General features: G+C 55.4%; 1 protein-coding gene across 4 annotated transcripts in view; it reads right to left on the reverse strand.

The window, feature by feature from the left end:
• The window catches only part of COL27A1 (collagen type XXVII alpha 1 chain), a 128,327-nt gene that overhangs the window by 73,672 nt on the left and 32,752 nt on the right, over window positions 1-21,903 (reverse strand). For all 4 annotated transcript variants that reach the window (XM_053656263.1, XM_037139478.2, XM_037139479.2 and 1 more), the window contains exons 8-14: window positions 16,877-16,921; window positions 16,183-16,236; window positions 15,733-15,777; window positions 12,743-12,796; window positions 11,836-11,880; window positions 3,712-3,765; window positions 1,505-1,549 (exon numbers count right to left, since the gene is read on the reverse strand). In XM_053656263.1, coding sequence (XP_053512238.1) covers window positions 1,505-1,549; window positions 3,712-3,765; window positions 11,836-11,880; window positions 12,743-12,796; window positions 15,733-15,777; window positions 16,183-16,236; window positions 16,877-16,921 — 342 coding nt within the window. The remainder of the gene's footprint in view (window positions 1-1,504; window positions 1,550-3,711; window positions 3,766-11,835; window positions 11,881-12,742; window positions 12,797-15,732; window positions 15,778-16,182; window positions 16,237-16,876; window positions 16,922-21,903) is intronic.

Below are 21,903 nucleotides of genomic sequence, written 5' to 3' on the forward strand. Positions count from 1 at the left end.
TACCAGGCACAAAATATCCTATGTACATATGTATCATCATCATCTATTATTACTATTAGAACTAGTATTTTTGACTGTTTATTATGTACTAGGAACTTTATAGGTACTAGTTTCTTTAAATCCTTGCAACAATCCTCCAAGCAAGGTACTCATATTATCCCTATTGTACAGATGAGGAAGTTAAGGCACAGGGAGGTGAAGAAATTTACTCTGCATTGCAATTAAGTGAATGGTAGAGCTTGGACTTGAACCTAAAGGAATCTGGTTCCTTCTTGGCCATGGACCAGACCAGATGTGCATATCTGTGGTCCTAACAACAGTGCGCACACGGAGGCCACCTTCCCAGTGGGATCCCCGAGGTTCAAGGAAGCAACACCACAGAGCCAGGAGGAGGGGAGGCCAGGATTTGGACACAGGTTGATCTGACTCTCCACCCCCAACCCACTCACCTGACGGAGCACATTGCCCCTGGGGGCCTCTGGGCCCTCTTCCCAGGACTGGCCTCCTCAGAAGAGTGGGGCTCCACAACCTGCCCCCCACCCCCAGGGCCTTCTCCAGCCTCCCTCTGAACAAACAACTGGAGTGGCTGAAGACTAGGGAACAGTCTGCTTGTGACCGCCATGGCCCCTCAGACCGAAACCCCAAGAGGAATGAGCCAGGGGACAAAACAGGGTGGGCATCAAACCCTAGGGAAGTTCCTAGAGTCATTTTCCAGACTCAGGCCTCTCATTGGCCCTTGTGGCCAGATCCAAGGTCAAGGCCAAGCCTCTGAAGGCCCAGGAGGGGGCCCCAATTTGGACTAGTAGAACCACCCACTCCATAAGACCTCCCTCAACCTGGGAGGAATCAGAGGTCGGACTGCTTCCCACTTCCCTGTGTACAGGCCTCTCTCAGTGCCGGGCACATAAGGAGGTAATAACAGTAATTGATATAACAGTATTGCCCACTAATTGTACCTTTACTGAGTGGTAGACCTCATGCCAAGGACTGTACACGTGAGGCCTCATTTAATCCTCACAACCACCCCAAAAGGATTCTACCATCAGCCCCATCTTAAAGATGGGGAACTAAAGCTCAGAGAGGGTAAGTAACTTGGCCCAGGGCACACAGCCAGGGTGTGGCAGAGCTGTGACTTGAACTCAGGTGGTCTGCTTCCAAAGTCAGGTCCTCTGGACCTGAGGCACCCCACCTGTCAAATGGGCATGTCTACACCTCCTCATAGAGTGACGGAGAGGCTGTGGGTGTGAAAGTACATCAGCAGTGCCATGCTCCAAGCCCCCTCCCCATTGAACGAGTGAAGAAAGGGACTCGGCAAAGGTAGGTAATGCCCCCGAGGGCACGCAGAGGGGCCTTCTTCCCTCAGACCCCTGCCCAGACTGGTCTGTCCTGCTACACCAGCTCCTCCTGGGGTTTGATGAGAGAGGGGATTTTTCAGAGGACTTGTCGCTTGTTCCCCACACCTTGCCTCCTGGCCCTCTCCCTCCCCAGGCATCTGCGTACTTACAATGAGGCCGGGGACTCCTGGGGGCCCTGGCAGGCCCAGTTCTCCCTGCAAATAGAGACCAAGGTGGTGAGTTGCCCTGCTCCCCTCAGGAGCCACCCCGTCCACACCATCCTGCACGCGGGTGCCTGGTGGAGTCCTCCGAGCTAACCAATCCTTACTCCTGAGGGGTGGCTCTCCTGAGCCCAGCCTAAGGTTTGGACAAGACCCTTGCCTCCTCAGCCGCCAGCTTTCCATATCAGTAAAATGGGAGGTTGGATTTCCGAATTTCAAGTGTGAAGGAATGGGTGGAATCCTGATCATGGGAACAAGGACATGCAAGGTGCTGGACCCAGGTCTCACTTCGTTCTCACTCCACAGATGGCAAAGCCAAGGTTTGAGAGTTAAGTGATTTGCCCAAGGTCAAGTGCAAGAAAATACCACAGTGTTGAGGGCCCCAGGCTGAGAGCCACCAGGCTAGCCTCCCGCCTCTCTCAGCCAGAGGTGCCCAGGGCCCTTAAAGGAGCCCCACAGGCTCCCAAGGCCTCCCAAGGCCTCCGAGATGCTGCGCGAGCTCTTGCCCAGGAGTCAGATGTGGCTGCGTATGGCAGTGGGCTAGTTTCTCTTTGCTCATCTCTGTAAGTGGACCTTCAATTGCTTGCACCAGAAAAGATGGTAGAGGGGTTTGGATCAAGTTCAAAATGCGAAAATGTGAATAAAAATACAGGGTTCTAGAAGTGGTGATTATCAGTGAGAACTGCCAACACCACCCAGGGGGTCGGTCTGCCATCCTCTGTGCCATCCCAGGGCTGCTCGGACAGAGGTCATTGCTCCAGCCACCAAGAAGAGGAGGAGGTCAGAAGCAGCCTTGGCTTTCAGATGAGGGAACCGAGGCTCAGGGAAGGGAAGGGACCTGTCCAAGGCCACACAACAACTGCACGGCAGAGCTGGGATCAGACGTTAGGTCTTTCTGCTCCTCTAGGCCATGAGTGTAAAGTCCTCCTGCCCCTCCTCAGGGGGCTTCCAGGATGATATGACATATTGGTTAATCCAATGAAGGAAAGGCGCTGGTTTCTCAACTGTGTGACTTTGCCAGTGTTCTTTCCTCCCCCGCAATGTCTCCTTGCCTCTTTCTTCAACCCAATTCTAACGTCACCTTCCTCAAGAGTCTTCCCTACTCTTCTCCCTCCTCCACAGCACCTGGAACCTCCTTGACCCCACCCACCTGCTGCTCCACCTTGCGAGACAACTGGGGAGACACCCTGAGCTTCTCCAGGGCAGGGACTGTGCCCCGTTAATATGTACCCTACTATCCATATGACTCCACCCAGTGAAAAATGGTCACAGGCCAAACCCCTTTCCCTCTCTCATTTCACTCTCCCAACAGCCGTCAGAGGCTGGCATCCTGACCCCCCTGATTTACAGAGAAGGAAACTGAGATCCAGAGAGGTGAACTGGTCTGTCCAAGTGCCACGCCTGGCAAGTGGTGCGGCAGGATTCAAACCCAGGCCCACCCGGCTCTGAGGCCAGGGCTTCAGCCCCCAAAGAGCCCAGGGGTCAGCCCCAGGGAGCCTTTGTGGAAATGAAAGAAGAACATCCTTAGGTGCTGATTACGGATCCAGCAGCCACCTCTTCAGGAAGCACAGCTGGAACAGCTGCTCAGGAGGGAAGCCCCAAGGAGAGGTGGGGGACACAGCAGGTGTTCCAAGGAGCTCTGGACATGGTCTGCACCTCCCGGCTTCCTCTCACCAAGCCTGGCCCGGGGACAGGAAGGGAAAGGCGGGCTCAGCTCCCCAGGGCAAGCTGACCTGGCTCCTCAACAGGCCTCGGATTATTTACAAACTCTATAAACACGCCTGTGCTGGAGACTTCTTTAGAACTCGGTTCTCCTCTCCAAACAGGGCCTGCAAACTGTCTGCTCCCCGAGGCTGCTGCCGTCTCATAAACATTTCTGGCGCTTTGCAAGACAGCAGTAGCTCTGGCTTCCCATGGGGTATAACCCATGAACCTTCCTAAGTCCCCCGGAGGTGGGGTCACAGGGCTTCCAGAGTAGACAGGAGCCAGGGGTTCAGAGAAGTCACATAATTTGAATTTGCCCAAGAGCACCCAACTAGTAGGCAGCAGGGCTGAGATCTGACCCAGTCTGCCTGACCCCAAAGCTCCGGTTCCTGACACCTGCTGCGTGTTCCCTCTGAACCTTGCTCCTGTTCCCAAAGGCTTGAAATACTTACGGGGTTTCCATCCAGTCCTGGGGGGCCTCTTTCCCCAAAGTCTCCAGGAAAGCCCTGACGGCACAAGAGAAAACAAACACCTATAGATTAGAGTTTACACCTCTGGGTGGCTTTGATCCAGACCCCTGGGGGACACACACAAGGACATGTCTGTGCAGTCTTGCTCCTTGGTTCTGGGACCTGGGCGAGCAGCGGGGTCCCGGATCACCCTGCACCCTCACCACACACTGCACCTAGAGAATTTCCCAGGGGCTGGCTGCTGTGGTGGGGCCCGCGGACTGGGAGCCCTCTTCTCACGTCCTCGGAGCCCCAGAAAAGAAACTGGTGCCCAGCTCCCCAGCATGGAAATGCCGACCCCCCAGTCCGAGACCTGGTCCTGATACAGTGGGGGGTCAGCACTCTGGGTCCAGGCCTGGAGACCAGATGCTGATTTGCTGAGAATTGTAAGAGTCTCTCCCTTCCCCGTGGGTCTCAGTTTCCCTACTGGTCAAAGAAGGAGAGGCCTGTGAGGCATTTTCCAGCCTTCTATGATTGTGACATGCCCGTCAAAAGCCACCCTGTGGAATCATGATCCCTATTTTACAGATAAAGAGACTCTGAAATGCTGAGTGTCAAGGTCATACAAGGTTACACGGGCGGTGAACAGCAGTGTGGTTGTTACAGGTGAGTTTCGGCAGCTTGGAGAGAGGTCAGGTCACCCCGTTGAGGCAGGTCTGGTCTCTTGCCCCCTCCCCAACCTTGCACCACACTCTCTGGGGAGACTGGCAGCTGGAAGAACATTGGCTGTGGGGGTCACACCTGGGGTGGCAGGGGGACAACTGCACTCTACTTCCAAAGGAAAAGAAAGTCCTCAAGCTTGGAATTTAGGAAAACCTGTTCTCCCCCTCCTTGAATTCAAATCATGCTTTTTCAGGGAAATTTCATGTTTTTCTGACCAAGTGGATGCCTGAACTGACCAAATAGCAACAAATTTTTATGAAGGATAATTCAGTTCTAGTTTCTAAGGCTATCAGGGGAATCCAGTGAGGAGATTAAACCTAAAAACAAAACCCAAACCAGTTACAAAGTCTATACTGGCTGAGCAGAGACCTTGAAAAGTGTGTGCAGCCAGGCCTTTGTCTTGCCCTGCCCAGCAATCCTACTCCCCTCAAATCCCTCCTCTGTCAGGAAGCCCTCTTGGATCAGAAGGGCAAGGAAAGACATTGACCTAGACACCCGAGGGAGGAAATGAGGACATGGTAGCGATATCAACCAAGCCAATCACTTTGCGCATGAGACTTCACCTGCCTTTGACATCCACCCTTGAGGGGAAGGCTATCAATTGAGGTTCAGGAAGAAATGTCCCTTGGCCAAGGCCAAAAACAAGTGTATGGAAGAGCTGAGCCCAGGTCCCATCTCTCTGGACTCTGTCTGCCACGTTCCTACGAGCTGTGCACAAACAAATCCTGGTCTGCCCGAATCTGTGCCCCGCTGGCTTCAGAGTGGCAGAGGTGCGTGCATGTGTGTGTTCTGTGCGTGCATGCTTGCACGTACAGACCCACCTCCAGGTCAGGTTTTGGTGGGGATACATCTGACCCTATTTAAGATTCTTCTCCCCACACCGTTGGCAAATTCCAGCCTCTCCCCAATCCAGCCCCTCTTTGCAGGCTATGAGGTAGATCCCGCTAACCTCCTGGGACAGGCCTGGGTGGGCTGTGGTCAGGGGAGCTTTCTGAAGGTACTGAGTCCCTGCCTCCACCTTTGGAGGCCTCCCCTCCTGAAAGGAGAGGAAGACAATTCTTCAGGGGCCGAGGGGGGTGCCGTCCAGCTGGGCAGCCAGTCAGCTCCACATGGACTACTAGGGCCAGGACTTGGAAATCCCGTGCCCTGTTCTCCAAGTCCAGTGCTTGGAGACAGCCTGGAGACTCACCCTGGTTGGTCTGGTTGGCCGGCTGTGTAACCTTGGACAGACCCTCACTCGACCCTTTGTCATGCACAGGCTGGTGTGTGTGATTTCTAAGAACCCTTGAACTTGGCCCAACCCCCAGACAAGGCCTGGGAGCAAGGAGTCTAGAGCAAGATGGAGACCTTGACAGCATTCCCCAGGCATGGATCCTGGCTGCCGTGCCCAGCACATTCACACCCAGCAGGCTCCAGGAAGGTCCCAAACCCATAGGTCTGCATTCAGAGGCAACTCCAGGCTGGCTCCAGGACTCCTCTCAGCCCCAGCGGCCAGGCCAGCTGACCCAGTGAGGCTGTGCAACCAGAGCAACCCGATGCCAGTCCTGCCTCCACCAGCCACAGGCCTCTCCAAGCCTCAGAGTTCTCTGATGTGCACTGAGGGGTACCGGGGGGGTGAGCTGAGACAGCGCACGGAGGGCGAGCCCTTGCTGGCACATGGAGGCAGCGGCAGTGTGAGGGCACAGCTCCGAGGCACGAGCAAGGCAGAATGGGCAAATCCCAGCAGGAAGCACTTCTGCAGACAGAATGCAGCCTGAGTATAGCTGTGGGCAATGACGGTGAGATGGTAACGATGACAGCGACAGCAGACACCCACAGCCCAATGACATAGGTCCCGTTCTTGGCCCATTTTAGAGATGAGGAAACTGAGGTCCAGAGAGGTAAGATAACTTGTTCAAAGTCACACAGCTATGGAATAGCAGGGCTGGAATCTGAATCCCGGCAGTCTGAGGACAGCGCCCTTTCTCTTAGCTCTACCTGGACACTGAACACAGAGAAAGGACCTCAGCAAACCTGGGGTCTCTCAAAGGGCTCAGAAGAACCCCAGGCTAATGGCCAAGAGGGAACGGCATGACTGATGCTGAGGACTGGTTCTGCTTGCACAGTCTTGGTGGCCGTAACACCCAGCCCCTGTCTCCATCTTTGGTCTCCCTCCCTTCAGAGGAGTCCAGCAGATGACCTCCAGGAATCTAAGGCACAGTTAGTAGTTAAGAGCATAACGGTTGGGGGGAAAAGATAGGAACTTTAAAAGTGCTGGAACAAATATTTGACTGGAACAATCACAGATGGCCTGAGATGAAAAGACCCTAGCAGTCCCTGAAGTTAGCCTCAGTGGGAGACTGAGACCCAGCCCATGCCCAAGGCCCCAGCACCCAGCCAGCTTGCCACATCCCTCCACTGCTGAGCCACACATCCCGTTTCCGACACTCAGCTCAGGGCCCCTGATGCTCAGCCCCTCTGTATCTCAGAGAGGCAGCCACTGAGTTGAACACGTGGCGCTGCTTCCACCCTGCCTGCTACCCTCCGTCCAGCTGCGTCTGCCTGTGCCTGGCCTGCACTCCCAGCCTGGCCAGCAGCGGGACCCTCCTCCACAGGCCCGAGCTTCTGGCTGCAGCAGGCTGGCTTGAGGCCCAAGCGCCGAGCTTGGCACCTTGCCGGAACCCTAGCCACATGGTTTCCCCACCTCCCCAGGTCAGGCCTCCCTGGAGAACTGAACGCCTCATACTTCAAGCAGAACAAGGCCCAGGAGAAGACAGAACTTGGCTCTGGGAAGAGACAATAGACATGAAGACGGATAGTCCTCGTCACCACATCCATGGCGGGATGCTGAGGGCTGAGGTCTCTGAGGCTTCCAGGCAGTGTCCACCCAAACGGTCTGCCCCTGAAGCTGGGCTATAGGAGCAGGGGGAGTGTGCAGCCTTGAGGATCAGCAGTCCTGCTGAACCCTCCAAGGCTCAGCTCCCTGGCCTGAAAAATGCCCAGTCCTGCCCAAGTCACCTGGCAGAGCTGGGCTGAAGAAGATGTGAGATGGTTGTAACGCAGCCCCTGGCAAACTCTACTGTGCTATCATCGCACACTGGTTAGGGTTTGCGCCAACAGAGGGAATAGTTAGTAACCTCTGGGAAGAGCCTTCAGAAGGATCTTGGAGACCTCCTTACAATGCTTACATTCTCCAAACTCGGGAAGTTCCTGCGTACATCTAACCTGCATCTTTCCAACAGCACCCAAAACACCCCACGTTCTTTTCTAGATATGTGCTCTCCAGGTGTGCTGAGGTGAAAAGACCCCTGGAGGGGCCCAGCACCCTTTTCTCAGGAAGCTGAGCGTGTTTTCACTCTGCTCTTTTGAAATCCACTAAGGAAGCCACCCAAGAGGCACCTCAGAAAATAAGGAAGAGATAGGCAGGTGGAGCTCTCGCCAGGATTCCAGAGTCACCAATAGCTCTGGGACAGCTCAAGCTCAAGTTGGGAACACTGGAGGCCACATCCCTGGCCCACGGCTAAAAACTTTCATATATTTTGGCCTCAGTTTCCCCACTTGTAAACAGGAGATCTGTCACATGGCCCCTGTCTCCCCACAGTCTGAGAACTGGGAAGAGCCCTGAGCTTGAAACCAAAATGCACCATATTAAAAGTTTTGTCCCGCTTAGACAGGCGTGGGACCTCGAGCAGATCTCAGTTCTCCCTGGGGCAGATCTGTTGTCCCCGGGGCACGCACACCAAGGAAGTGGGAGAGAGAGCTGGGCCTGGTGAGTGCTAAGCTCCAGGATCTCAATACAGAAGACCCGCCTTGGCAGGCCTGGCCAGAGGCCACAAGAGAAGCTGTGAGTGGTGGCCAGGTCTGCCAGCAGCTCAACAGCGAACAGCATCTTTCTAGCCCCGGTGAGAGACCCTCGGCTGGGAGCCATGGCTTGGATCCCAGCTGTGAGTGTCATTGTGCCTTGCCCCAAACAAGCCAGCACAGCCAGGACAAACCCCCTGAAGCTGACTGCTCCAGCCGAGTTTGCAACATCTTATATCTGGACCCCTCCTCAGAAAACCACAGTGCATTTCTCTTTCTAGCAGCTGATGTGAGCAGGAGAGGAGAGCTACAGTTTTCCTTTGGAGGTTGAAGATGTGAGCACAGAGAGAAGAAAAGGGATGTGGAGAGCACCCTCACAAGTAAGCAAGAGTCCTGGGTTCAAAGTCAACTTACTGCGTGACCTTGGGCAAATTACTGACCTCTCTGAGCTATGAGTATCTGTCTCACAAAGAGGTTGGGCCAGCTCATCACCAAGGCTCCTACAGCTCCGACCTCTACCATCTCTTTCTCGGGTCCCATTAGCAGGACTCTCACATTCTCCCTCCAAACCCAACACCAAGGAGACGCGTGCATGGACCTGAGGTCTGGCTTCCTGGAGAGAGACGGACTACAGCAAAATCATCGCCAGGCCTGCCAGAAACAAGGCCAGCGGTGATCTGGCACAAGGGAACTCAGCTCATTCTCCTGACATTTCCTTTTATTACTAAGTGCCTAGAAATTGCCTGGCCCAAAGCGTGAATAAGCCTAATCACAGAAGAGGCCGTCAACCCCACAAGCCAGAGCCAGGGCTAGAGAGCCTTGGCCAGACGGGATGGCCCTAACGACCACTCAGGAGTGTGTAGGCCGAGGTCATGCTGGACTGGAGGACTGAGAGGCAGACGCAAAGCCTAAAAGACTGGGTGACATGAAGTCCAATTGCACACATATTCTATCATATCCAAATGCAGACCCTGCCCATTTGCTGGCCATGGGGGCTGAACTAGAATTAAGGGGGCGTTCGTAGCCCTTGGGGGTATTGTGCGACCATAGGGTTATTTGACTGAAGGGAAGGGGTTTCCTCCCACCCACACCTGTGCCAGGAACAGCCCCATTGTGCATCGAGGAGCGTGGACTCTTAGGGAGTTAATGGCATGGAGCAAGGAAGCAGAGACGAGCTGACACTTAGGCCTTGGAGATCTCTGAGCAAATGGCTTTGGCTGTCGAAGCCTCCGTTTCCTCACATGAAAAACCAATTGGACCTCAAAGCATCAGTGGGAGAACCACATGTAGTTCAAATACCATGCAGGTAAGGCCTCAATAAGGGATCCGTTTTGGCTACAGTGCTATGCCTCGTACCTGGCACACGGTAGACGCTCAATAAACTTTTGTTGAATGAGGAGTGAGTGGCCTCATCTCACTCCCAGATGGGAAATGGCACTGAGCTCCTCAGAGCCGGCGCCGCCTTCCCAGCCGTGAGCAGGAGGCTATTGGCTCCAAGAAGAAAACAGGTTCAGGGAGCAGGCAGATGAAGGGGCCGCTGGACGTAGCAAGGGGGGAGGGGACGCTGTAGAGGACGGGGTAGGAGATGACAGTGTAGGAAACATGGCCCTCGCCAGGAGTGCCTGGGCTTCCTCCGCGCTCAGGAGACTCCAAATCCTACGCTCTAAACGGCTGCACTGGGGGGGGAGAGGTGGGAGCCGGGCTGCTGCATCCTAACCCAGCTCTGGCCCTCGGAAGCCATGAGATCTTGGCCGCCTCATTCACTGATCTATCCCACATCTGTAAAGTGGCAATGCCCGGACCTCTGCAAGGCTGCCCAGGTGGAGTCGGAGCAAATCCCCCATGGGTGGCTCTGGAGGTGGCCTTGACCTGGAATGTTCTTTCCTAGAGAACCATGGGCTCCCATTCTCCCCTTACTCAGGTTTCTCGAAAAAGTGAGGAGGAGATAAGTTGGTTCATGAACCAACTTGTCAATAGCCTATACCCCAAGTCCTCACTGTCCCCCATTCTACTCTATCTTAATACTCAGCACTGACAGTCCATCATTCATTTTTCATTCTTCCATAAAACCATTGTCTGTCTGTCTGTCTGTCTGTCTGCCTGCCCACGAGAATGGGAATGTCGTATCATTCACTGCTCAGCACCCAGCCCAGTGTCTGGCCCATAGAGCACACTCAATGTTCACTGAATGAACACACAAATGAACGAATGAAAGGATAATGAATGAATTGGCCTCCTTGCCCAAGGTCATCTGGCTTGAGGAACAGATCCTAATGCCAGCCCTTGGAGACATCGGGCCCCTGCCTGAAGCCAGAGTATCAGTAGCTGCTCCCGGCCCAGATCTGCATGTCAGGTGACAGACCCCAGGGCAGAGAGGGGCCCGGGCCTGTGGGTGAGGTGCCTCCTGTCAGCTCCTTGCAGCCAGAACCTGGACCTTGCTCTCCTTTGTATCCCAACTTGGTCCCCAGAGTGCCCAGGTCTCTGCACTGCAAGGAGCAAGGTGGGTGCCTGTGGAGATGCAGCCAACCCCAGAATCACAGACAACCCCCTCCTGGCCGGCCGTGAGTGCTCCGGGCTCCCTCCCAGGTGATTCTCAAGTTCTGGCCTCCCCACAGCCCCTTCTCCATCAACCACAAGCCGAGGGAACCCCAGACCCAGAGCTGATGATGGCTCCCAGTCCAGGTGTTCACCCGCAGGGCAGAGGCAGGGAGCCGTCAGGCCCCACGGGGGTAGCACCTGAAAGAACCACACCTCAGCAACCATCCTGGATATCCCTCAGCCTGGCAGCGGGACCCTGGGCACACCGCTCTACCTCTCAGAGCCTCAGTTTCCCCTTGTGAATGTGAGAGCACTGAAATGAGCAGATTTCCCTCAAGCCAAAATTCTAGGGAACCCACTATTAAACAGTGTCACCAACCAGTGCGCCTGAGCCATCGCTGAGGTCAGAGGCCCTGGGGACAAACCGAGTCAGAACCCTAGCTCTATTGTTTACTCAGTGTGAAACCACCAGCAAATTACTTAATCTCTCTCTGCCTCGGCTTCCTCTTCCTGCCCCACAGACTCCCAGACAAGGGGAAAAATAATTTCCCACCACGTTGGAGTCACGGGCAAAGCAGGCAGATGGGGGGTTACTGCCGATTCCCTCTTGTGGCCACGCCTGCTGGGGGCTTCCCAGTACCCAAGCGCCCTCTGTCCCTGTGTGTGCACAGGTGAAACCGGGGTGCCAAGACAACAGAGACTATTCTTTGAGTTAGGAGCACCAACGCACGTCCTAGCCAAGATCCCGCAGTCTGAGCAGGCCCCCAGCACAGACACGCACAACCCAGGCGGCAGAACCGCCACTCCGGACACAGAGCTGCACTGCAGAGCAATCGGCGCCTACACACATACACAGGGGCTCTTGCCCAGAGGGGCCCAGAGCCCACGGGAACCCCAGCCCCAGCCAGGAAGCAGGACACAAGGCCCAGACAGCCCCGAATGCCAGCCCACACACTCAAAGCACAGTGATGGCTGAGCAGAGGAGCAAGCAGAGAATGCCCAGGCCGCAGGTAGACAGGGCAGCGCGGCCAGCGGGAGGTCAGGTTCCCCCATAGAGTCTGCGTAATAGACACGGAAAATCTTTACCGGCCTACCCATCTTGCCCCTCTTGCCAGGAACGCCAGGCAGGCCCTGTGGAGGAAGAGACAGAGGAGGGGTCAGGAGAAGATTCCAGCAGGGGCCAGCCAGCCCCCAAGCACCCACAGAGGAAGTCACAGAGGGCCTAGCGTCCAGGACATGGGCACAGTCGGTACCAGTGATGTGCACAGCAGATGGATGGCCCTTGTACTCCATGAAGGTGGGTACGCGTGGACCTGAACTGTGCAGAGCCTCCCAAAAGTACCTAGTATTCCTGGTATTCAGTTGGTGCTTAATAAGTGCTTCTTCTGCTTTCCTAAGATTCTCTCTACTCAGCTTGGTGATGAGGTTACATATGAGTCCCAAATACAGGCTCAGGCAGGGAGGGGACAGAGAGGAAAGTCCAGAGGCCTATGGGCCATACAGTCTCTGGACTCAATTCTGTACTGAGAGCAAAAGCGACCAGAGATGACGCACACAGCTGTGTTCAATAAAACTTTACAAAACCAGACGACTGGCAGGATCTAGCCCGCAGGCCATAGTTTACAGATGCTTGATCTGAAATGTAAAATAGGCCAATTTCTTGTTTGCTGGAAGCCCTTCAGAGGTGCCTCGTGCTCTCAGAACAGAGTCTCCTTCCTGACCTTGGCCTCTGAGTGACATGGAACTGGGCCCCGGCTCCCCCTCCAGCCTCGTCTTCCCTGCTTCACACTCTGCACTCGGGACTGCACTGACGGTTAGACTTGCCACGCTGTCCTATGTCCCTGACTTTGCACACTCTGTTCCTTATGCCTGCAAGGCTTCTGCCTTGCTCTGTCCCCTTAGTGGACTCCTGTTTAACTCAAGGGCACCTGTCTAGGAGGGATTCCACCCAGCAGGGGGGTGGGGAAGAGGTCAACAAAGAAAGCACACTCACTCGCTCTCCATCGGACCCTGGCAGGCCGAAGAGCCCTGGAAGCCCGATGTAGCCCTAGGAAAGAGCAGGAGGGGGGTCAGAGGGGCCGAGGGGCGGGGTGTGGCTGGCCCGACCCATCCCAGCCCGCTCGCGGCCCTCCCACACTCCGGCTCCTCTTCCTGGCTGGTGGCAGTGGTGGCTCTGGCGGCTCCTCGATGACATAGGCCTTGAGGCAAGTGTATATGCCCATGGACTGCATGGTGCTGGCTCCCACGATGTAGTCCAAAGGCACATACCCTCACGCCAGGGAAGGGCACGGGCGCTCTCAGGGGGAGGCCCGTCCCGAGCCGGGGGGCTCCAGGACCTGCAGGAAGGAAGCTCTCAACTGGGTTAGATGCTAGAGTGGCAGCAGGCCCCTCCCACCACCCCGGGACACCGGGAGGCACTTATGGCTTCTGATGGGCCTCCTCATAGGCCTCGAAGACCTAGGATGTGGGGCTCCCATTCACCTCTGGCTTTGAGACTCACATCCCCCCATGGCCACCTGAGTGCCAGCAATTACAGCAGCTGCCACCCCAGCCAGCCGGCTGACGTTCCGCCAGGCACCTGTGTACCACTGCATTCAACCCTCCCAAGGAGCCTGCAGACTGGCCGTCATCCCCTCTGTCCTCTGGACAGAGCAAGGCTCTGCAGATGAAGGGATACAACTAGTCAGGGGCGGAGCCCACCACCCCAGAATACTCCTGGGTTTCTGTCTCTCAGCCTTTATTTGCGCTGTGCCCCCCACCAGGCACGCTCTTCCTACCCCCACGATGGCAGAGCAACTCCTTCCAAGCCCAGCTGTAATGCTGACTCCTGTGGCAAACAGCCCTGACGCCCCAAACCAGAGGCAATCTCCTCTCTCTGCCCCGCACCATCTTCGCACCTCAGTTCATAGGATTTACCACTCTCTCCACTGTGTCTTCATTACCTGTGTCCACGGTTCATGTCCTCATTAGCCTGGAACTTCTCAAAAGCTGGGACCTAGCCCACGGCTCCTGTTACTATCTGCATGTTCTAGATGTTGGTGGAATGACTTAAAAATAACTGTAACAGAAGCTAATTTTTACTGAGCACCATCTATGGGGCAGGCCCAGTTCTCAGGACTTTGCACGCATTGGCGCACTCACCGCGTCCTCACTACACCCCCAGAAAGTAGGTTTGATTAGTCAGCCCCCTGTTGAGGCGGGAACACTCAGGCCCAGGGAGGTGAAGGGTCACACTGCTAGAATGTGGTAGAATTGGTATTTGGAATCAAGTCATCAGAGTCCCAGGCTGGGCTCCTAACCACCCTACCATACTGCCTCCCACAAAAAAGCAACAGTGCAGGCTTATAACCATCTGTCCTTCCCTAAAAGGTCAAGAGGTCGCAAAACCTTTTAGCACCCAGCATGACAATATCCGTCACATTGATGAATTACATTTGCTGATCAAGAGGGGTTTATAACCCAGATCCACAGGTGAGAAAATGGGCTCAGAGAGGTCCAGTAACTTGCTAAGATCCCACAGATGGTTGGTGGCAGAACAGGTCTCAGAGCCAGTCGCCCTGACCCCAAAGCCTGCCCTCTGCCTGCTTCATAAATATGAGACCAGTGATGGCAAGGTTGGGAGGGAGCCAGCACAGTCCGGCTCCCCCAGGCTGCTCAGGGCCGTGACCCTGGAGATGGGTGTGCTGGGCAGGACCAGCCCTCTCTCCACATGTGGCCTCGGGTATGGCAAACGTCACGCAGCCCCAGATTCCTGTCACTCCTGCTGTCCCCCTGGCAGATCAGAGACCCTGTGGCAGAACCAAGAAGACCTCCCTGGGTTCAGAAGGACCCTCTGGGGTCACAGCTTGTGGGGACAGGTAGATTAAGGGAGGCTCAACATCCTAGGACAGGAGCCTCGTTGGCCCCTGCACATCACCACCTTCACCACCACCACCACCACCATCACCACCACGGCCTGGGCAGCTGGGGAGCTTGCCCACCCACCCCCTTGCCTACCTCCCAGATGCTCTCCTAACAGCTGCCTGTTAGTTCTTGGGATTAGAGCCGAGACTGTGGCCATAAATAGCTTTGGCTCAGGAATAGAGGACACGTCACATAGACCGGGGCTGGCTGCAAACCGTGTGACCCACTTGCTGGGCATTCTTTGAGAGGTGGCGAGCCCAGTTCTCAGAACCCCCGAGTCCTCATCTTAACTAGGGCCGTCGCTGCCCCCCTCCCCGCCCCCCGTGAACCCAGTGTCCTTGGATGTATAAGAGGTGATTCCACCAGATAACTCTCAGCTTTCCAAACTCCACTTACTGCCATTCAATTCCCCAGAACCTAATCTACCGCCCCACAGCTCACCTGGGAGCCCCCACCTGGTGGTCCCTCCTCAGCACCACTTGCTTCCAAATTCCTGGAACCCCATAACCATGCTATAGGTAGGATGGACGTCACCCCCATTGTAAAGACGAGCAAACTGAGGCAGCTGGCTACTCAGGGTTGGCTCCCCTTGCAGGATGGGGACAGTCGATGTTTTATGGGCCTCGAGACCTAGGCAGTGTTCAGCCGTCAGACACCACTGGCCTTCCCAAAGGGTGGGCCCCTTGCCCTCAGTTGGGAACAGCAGCAGGGGCTCTGAGGAGTCCAGTGACACACAAAGTGGCCTGGCTTTGGTCCCCGTCACTTGGGATGTGCTAGGGCACATGGCATGCAAATGCCTGATGGAGGCAGGTGGACTGTGGCTGAGCCCCCAGCAGACCCTTTGCTGCCCAGTCTGCCTGGCTATGGCTCAAGCCTGGCTCAAGAGTCCCCCATCACCGGGCCCTTCCCTTGTCCCTCTGCTCTCCAGGGAGCACTCTAGGGGTGGGTTGCAGCCCCAGCCCCCCGATAATAGACACCGGGTGGAGGCCTCCCAGCCCTGATTTCTCTCAGGCCCACTGGAAGGAAAAGGTTATGTCCCCCATGGCCCCACCTGTATGGCACTTGCCAAGGCCCACTTACCCTGCTGCCTTTGGGGCCAGGGTCTCCTATAGGACCAGGTAACCCCTGAAACATAAAAGACAGTGGACAAGAACACATGGAGACGTTCTACTGGCTGTCAACAGCCCAGGGCGAGTCCTGTCTCCCTCTGGAGAGTGGGGATGGGTTAGACTGGAGGTCTTCACTCAGAGCCCCAGCTGCCCCAGGATCTCGGGGAGGCGGCTCAAGGACAGACTGGGTCGGACGAGTCTCTGGAGCCTCACCCCCCACCTCATCAGAATTCCTTTCCTCTGTTCTCTGAGCATCCATGCCCTGCTGCCTGGCTCCAGCCCTCTGAACATCCCTTTCTTCAGGGCCCACCCAGCAGGTGCAGCTCCTTCGCCCCCAGCCCACCACCTCCTTCTGCCTGGGGCACTGTGGCCATCTCCACACCACCGTGGCCACAGAGCTTCCAGAATCCATATACTGCACCTGCCTGCCAGGGTAACCTTTGGCCCCTGGGCTGCCCTCTGGTCCCGGCTGCCCCTGCAAAGGAACAGAGAGAAACATGAGGCAAGGAGAGACCCTGCCCAGCTCCAGTCGGAGGGGTGGTGGGGGACTGGGGCTCACAATGGACAAAGAGAAGGGCGGGAATGTGAGCCGAAATGGGAAGAAGGGGAAGCCACTGGCCTGCTGGGCCCCCAAGCCCACCTCTCTGTGAAACCGGTCAGACCAGCTCAGAGGGACAAAACCCCCTGTGCTGGCGGCCCAGGAATAAGAACACACTGAGGAGGCCTGGCTGGCTCTCCCAAGCTGGCAGCCACTGCTGTTTGATTTGGGCCAGGGGAGCCAAAATTCCTACAAAGCCCGTGGCGGCGTGTATAATATCCCTTAACATCGCCCGGAACAGGCCAGCTATTCATGGCTCTAACTGGAGCTGAGTGGCTCGTGCCAATGCCGGGCCAGTGCGGACTCCAGCTCTTTCAGGCAGATGTGGCTGCGGGGGAGGCAAGGTGGGGTGGGGCGAGGTGGGGTGGGGTGGGGTGGGGGCCCCAGCTGGACAGGAGGCACAGCCACCTGGCACTGGGGCTTGCTCATGGAGCAGGGCCCGGGGAGCAGGCCAAGGACAGGCAGGGGCTGGAATGCAGGAGAGCAAGCAGGGTGGGGCTGCGGCCGTGGTCCTCACCTGTTCTCCGGGGTGCCCCGCTGGTCCAGGATAGCCCTTGAATCCCTGTGGGGAAAGGAACCGCATCAGGCCAGGAAGACACACCTGTGCCTGTGGATCTTCGAGGCCCAGCCTCCCTGCCTGCCTTTTCTGCACCATTTGCACCACGGCGGGGATGTAGTGCATGGTCAATAAATACCTGCTGAGTGGATACATGTATATCAGGGTTAGTTGGCACCTACGGTTTCCTCTCCGCTACTAATGGTTCTGGACTAGAAGCATCAGAGGGGCCATTCACTCCTCAGGCAGAGTTTGTGAGCTGAACCGACATACAGCTACCAGGACAGACGGATGTTGTATGGTAACCATTTTTTCCAAATCCAGAGAGAGGATGGGACCGCCAGAAGCTGGGGTGGAGGGAGTTCTCAGTGGGTGGGTGGGGTCCTAGACTGATTGGACCTCAAGGTCTAGGATATGCCCAACCACCCTGTGATTCTGGAACCTTCTGTCAGGACCTGCCCCTTCTCAGGAACCCCCTACTGGAAAAGATCTCACTGGCCAAATACATTAACCAAAATAACTGCCTGCCTTCCTCTCACTGGTTCCAGGAACTATTCCAACGAGACAGAGGCCACCCAAAAGCTTGATAGAGGGAGGAGTCTGGCCACACCCCAGCACCAACCTGACCCTCTGTCCCTATGGCCCAACTAGCATGGTTCAAGGCCAGGTCATCTAGGTCAAGAGAATCAAAAGGACTGTGTGCTTTCAGGCTGCGCAGGGATGACCCCTCAGTCATTTTATGAGTTGGGAGCTCTCCGAAGGGAACCCTCAGATATCAAGTTTCCATCAGCTCAGAGCTGCTGTGAAATAAGACCGAGCAGGGGGCTTCTACGTCAGACGGTTTCTGACTGACTGGGCACCTCTAGGTGGGTCACTGCCCTTCTTTCTCTGGGACTCCCATGAAGGAGTTTAAACCCTGTGCCCCCTTCAGTGCTGGCATTTGAGACTTAGAGTTGCAAGGCTCCCCCAGAGGGTGCCACCCAAGACACTGGAGCACACACATAGGTGCACACACCTGATGTGAGCAGAGCCTTTGCGGCTGCTTACTCAGGACAACTCCGACGTGACTTCCTCTAGCCCTCACAACAGCCAGACGAGGGGCAGGTAGGGGTTACCATCTCCATTTCAGAGACGACAAAACCGAGCCTCAGAGACCTGCAGCCACTCACCCCGAGTTCCACTGCTAAGGACCAGCAGGTTCACACTCACCACAGGGTCCTTTTGACACACGAGGCCACACAGAGAACCTTGCAGACATCCCTGGCATGTAGAGAGCACCCCCACAAGCACCCAAGAAGTGGGACTTAATTATAAACAGCAGAGTCAGTTTGACCCAGGTTTGGGGAGTTTACAAGCATTCCTTCCACACCTACTCATGCCTCAGACGGCCCAGCAATATGATTGCATCTCATTAAGAACCCATGAGATAGACTCAGTATGGCTGGGTGAGACTCTCCAACGTGGGCGTGTGCTCTTTTCCCCAGTGGGCAAACTGAGGCACAGACCACAGCCAGTGCGGGCATGCAGCACGGTGAAGATCCTGGGTTTAGATTGCTCTGAGTTCCTCTCCTGCTTCACTGTGGGCTGGCTGTGAGACCTGGGGCCCCCGATGTCACCTCTCTGAGTGCTGGTTTCTATTCTTGTAACCATGGGTGGCTCATGGGTTGCACGATGTAGCGAGTGTGACGCACTCAGCACAGTGTCCAGCATTAAATCCCAGGGCCCTGTAGTGACCGGCTGCTGTTATCTTCATGATCTTCCTACACTTCATTCATTCATTCAACATTCACCGAACATTTATGTGCCGGCACCATTCTACACGTAGGACAAATGGGGAGACAAAATCCCCCCGCCTCCATAAAGTTCACAGTCCAGTGAAGGAGACACAGAACAGGTGAACACAAAGGATAATGTCTGGGGGAAGGGAGGATGGGGAGTAGTCGTTTTCATGGTGCAGAGTTTCAGGTTTGCAAGAGTCCGGAGATGGTTGCACGACATCATGAATGAATACACTTAACATGATAGAGTTGCACACTTACACATGGTTAGAATAATAAATTTTGTGGAGTTTTGTAACCATAATTCAAAATTAAACTTTAAAAAGAGATGATGTGTGGGAGTGACCAGTGCCTTGAAGAAAAGCGAGCAGAGTTAGAGGACAGAGAGTAGCAGGGCTGAGGTGGATGTGCCTGCAGGTGGGCAGGCAGGGAGCCCGCTCTGATGAGTGGGATGGGGTGAGAGAGCCGGACACGGGACTGGATCTCTGGGAAAAGGCAGGAACAGCAGGTGTGGAAGCCCTGAGGCAAGGTCACTCTCGGGTGGGTTCGAAAAAGGATGAGGTCCCTGTGACTGGAGCAGAATGGTGAAGGGGGAAAGGTAGAGGGGTGGGCGTGGTCAGGGAAGAAGCAGGAAGCCAGTGCCTACAGGGTGGTAATATGACGGGAAACCATGGAAGCTTTTGAGCAGGGATGTGTCATGATATGGTCTGTATCATCACCATCAGTATTATCTTTCTCCACTTGGAATTTGCAGAAAAGGAAGAAAAAGCAAAGCCCTTGACTCTAGCTTTGAGCTCTAGGCTCTGTGGCTTGGCACAGGCGATTGCCCTCTCTGAGCCTCATTCTGCCATACTCTGCCTGCCTTGAGGGGTTGTTGTAAAGACCCAATGCAATAATGGGGCAGGGATCTCAAGAGAAGCATTAAAGGCAACTAGGGAGTCCGAAGGTCACTGGCTCCTCGGACTTCCTTGGCAGCCACAAAGAAACCTTCTGGAAACCAATGCTTTAGCAGAGAACTATGGCCAGTGAAATCTTGGGAAGAGATTTTAAGCAAAACCTTTTCTCAGGACACAGCTAAAAGGAAACCAGTGAACCTCGGGGATATGAACCTTGGCCTCCCTATGCCTGGCTCGGCATGAAAGCCTTAAATACATAAGCTCATTAGCTCCTTGCAGTCACTCCTGGAGGTAGGAATTACTGGGCGCACTTGCCAGCTGAGGAAACTGAGGCTCGGAGAGGTAAAGTGACTTTCCTGGGGCCACACAGCTTCCCAAGGGCAGTGTGTGGCTGTGACACTAATCCCTACACACATACTGAGGCCTGATGGCCACTTAGAAGAGCCAAAGGGCCATTCAGGGAAAGACCCCCTTACAGACCCACCTCCCCAGGACAGAGTCTGCAGATCACTGCAGCGTTGCTGAGGCGGAGGAGGATGGTCACAGAACCCCAGAGTACCTGAGTTGTAAAGGACTTAAGCCATCAATTTGACAACCTCCTTTCTTATTGAACAGACGGAGACCCTGAGGCTCAGAGAGGGAAAGAGACTTGCCCAGAATTACTTAGCAAGTTATAGCCAAGACAGAACGGTTCCCTAGACTCTAGTCTGGCTGGGCTGGCCTTTGTTTAGAAGGCCACGATTCCTAGGTCTCTCCCAGTTAGTGGATCCTGAAGGACCCTGAACATGGCCATGAATACCTGTTTCTCCTGGCTGGACAGGAGCAGCAGAGGGAGCACAGCCACGGCATAAGGGTGGGATGGACAGGAGGTTCGTATGGTCCCTGGAAATACCTTCACAGTGTTTACCCAGCTGAGGCCAGCCAAATAGCTTCAAATGACAGGGCCCCAGGACCCGCGACAATCTAAACCATTATCTTCTCCAGGGCCCCAGCAATTAAGGGGCAGGCACTGACCACAAGGTGGACCCACGGGCAGTGATTGCTCCATGGGGAATCGGTGTCTGACTGGCACTAGGGCAGAGCAGATGCTTCAGGACAGCTCCAGGGACCACGGAGTTCGCAAGGGGCCTCCTGCTGCCCAGCAGGCGGGTCTCCGGAGGACCCGTGTTTATAATAGAGCTCAGTCTATATTTTGGTTTGGAAGCCAGATTAATCATTGCTTACAATGCACAAGGAGAAACCAGACATCACCTCACTGTTGCTGCAGACAGTCTCCCCCTGGCTGGGGTGCTATTTGGGCTTTGGGCAGAGAACGGAGGGAGGTCCTGTCCTTGCCCAAGGGTCCTGGGGACCAACTTGTTCACCCAGACTCCACCTCAGCCTGTAGGAGGCCCTGGCTTCTCCTGCAGGAGAATGGAACTCACCATACTTGCTTAGTGCTCCATGAGACTCCCCTACCACCTTGCAGCCCACATGCCCCCACAGGGCAATCAACAGGATGGAGAGCCCCACTTAGCAGGAAGGATCAGCGAGGAAGAAACATGCCAAGAGGTAGGGTGACCCATGACATGATACTGGGCAAGTCCCTGCCCCTCCTGGAGCTTCAGTTCCCCAGCCGGGCTCTCAGAGTATCCTGCTGGCGCAGAAATGACAGAATGCTGAAAGCGTGCCTTCTCCGAAAGCCGAGTCCAGCACGGCACGGCCAGGTATCTGACACCAGACTCTGCTCAGCGGGTACTTAGAATATCAGGGCAGGAAGGTACAACTTCTGTATGGCTCATTCATTCAGCCAAGGTTTGCTGAGCCCCTAAAACAAGCCAGACCCTGTGTTAGACCCTAAGAACACACTGGTGAACAAAACAAACACACTCCGCACCTTCTAGAAGAGGTTACAGGCATTAAATGCACAGTACATGGAACGAAGGAGGAGCACGGAGTGCTGGGAGAGTGTGGACAGTCCAACAGGAGCAGGCAGCATTGTAAACTGAGGTTTGAAGGAGGAGCCAGGTGGGAGGGCAGAGGGGAACTGGACCTCAGAATGGCAGCGGGTGTGGGCCCCAGCAGCCCAGAGCAGCTCTGCAGCAGGGGAGCCTGGAGAAGGTTCTGGGTAAGGGCACTGCGTGGAACTGGGGGTGCTACATCAGGGTGGAGCAGGTAGAGCTGCAGAAAGGAAGGAGATTGCCTCAGGCAGCCTCAACCATGCTCCCCCAAACAGTCCCAGATGGCCCCCTCTGCCCTCCCATTTTATGACAGCTTCCCACAGGTGGTGGCCAACTCAGGTGGCACAGGCAGGGCTCATGGGCAGGGTGAGGGC

This window comes from Artibeus jamaicensis, unplaced genomic scaffold, assembly GCF_021234435.1.
Source record: "Artibeus jamaicensis isolate MK-2021 breed Jamaican fruit bat unplaced genomic scaffold, CSHL_Jam_final scaffold_1964, whole genome shotgun sequence".
NCBI classification, from domain to species: Eukaryota; Metazoa; Chordata; class Mammalia; order Chiroptera; family Phyllostomidae; genus Artibeus; species Artibeus jamaicensis.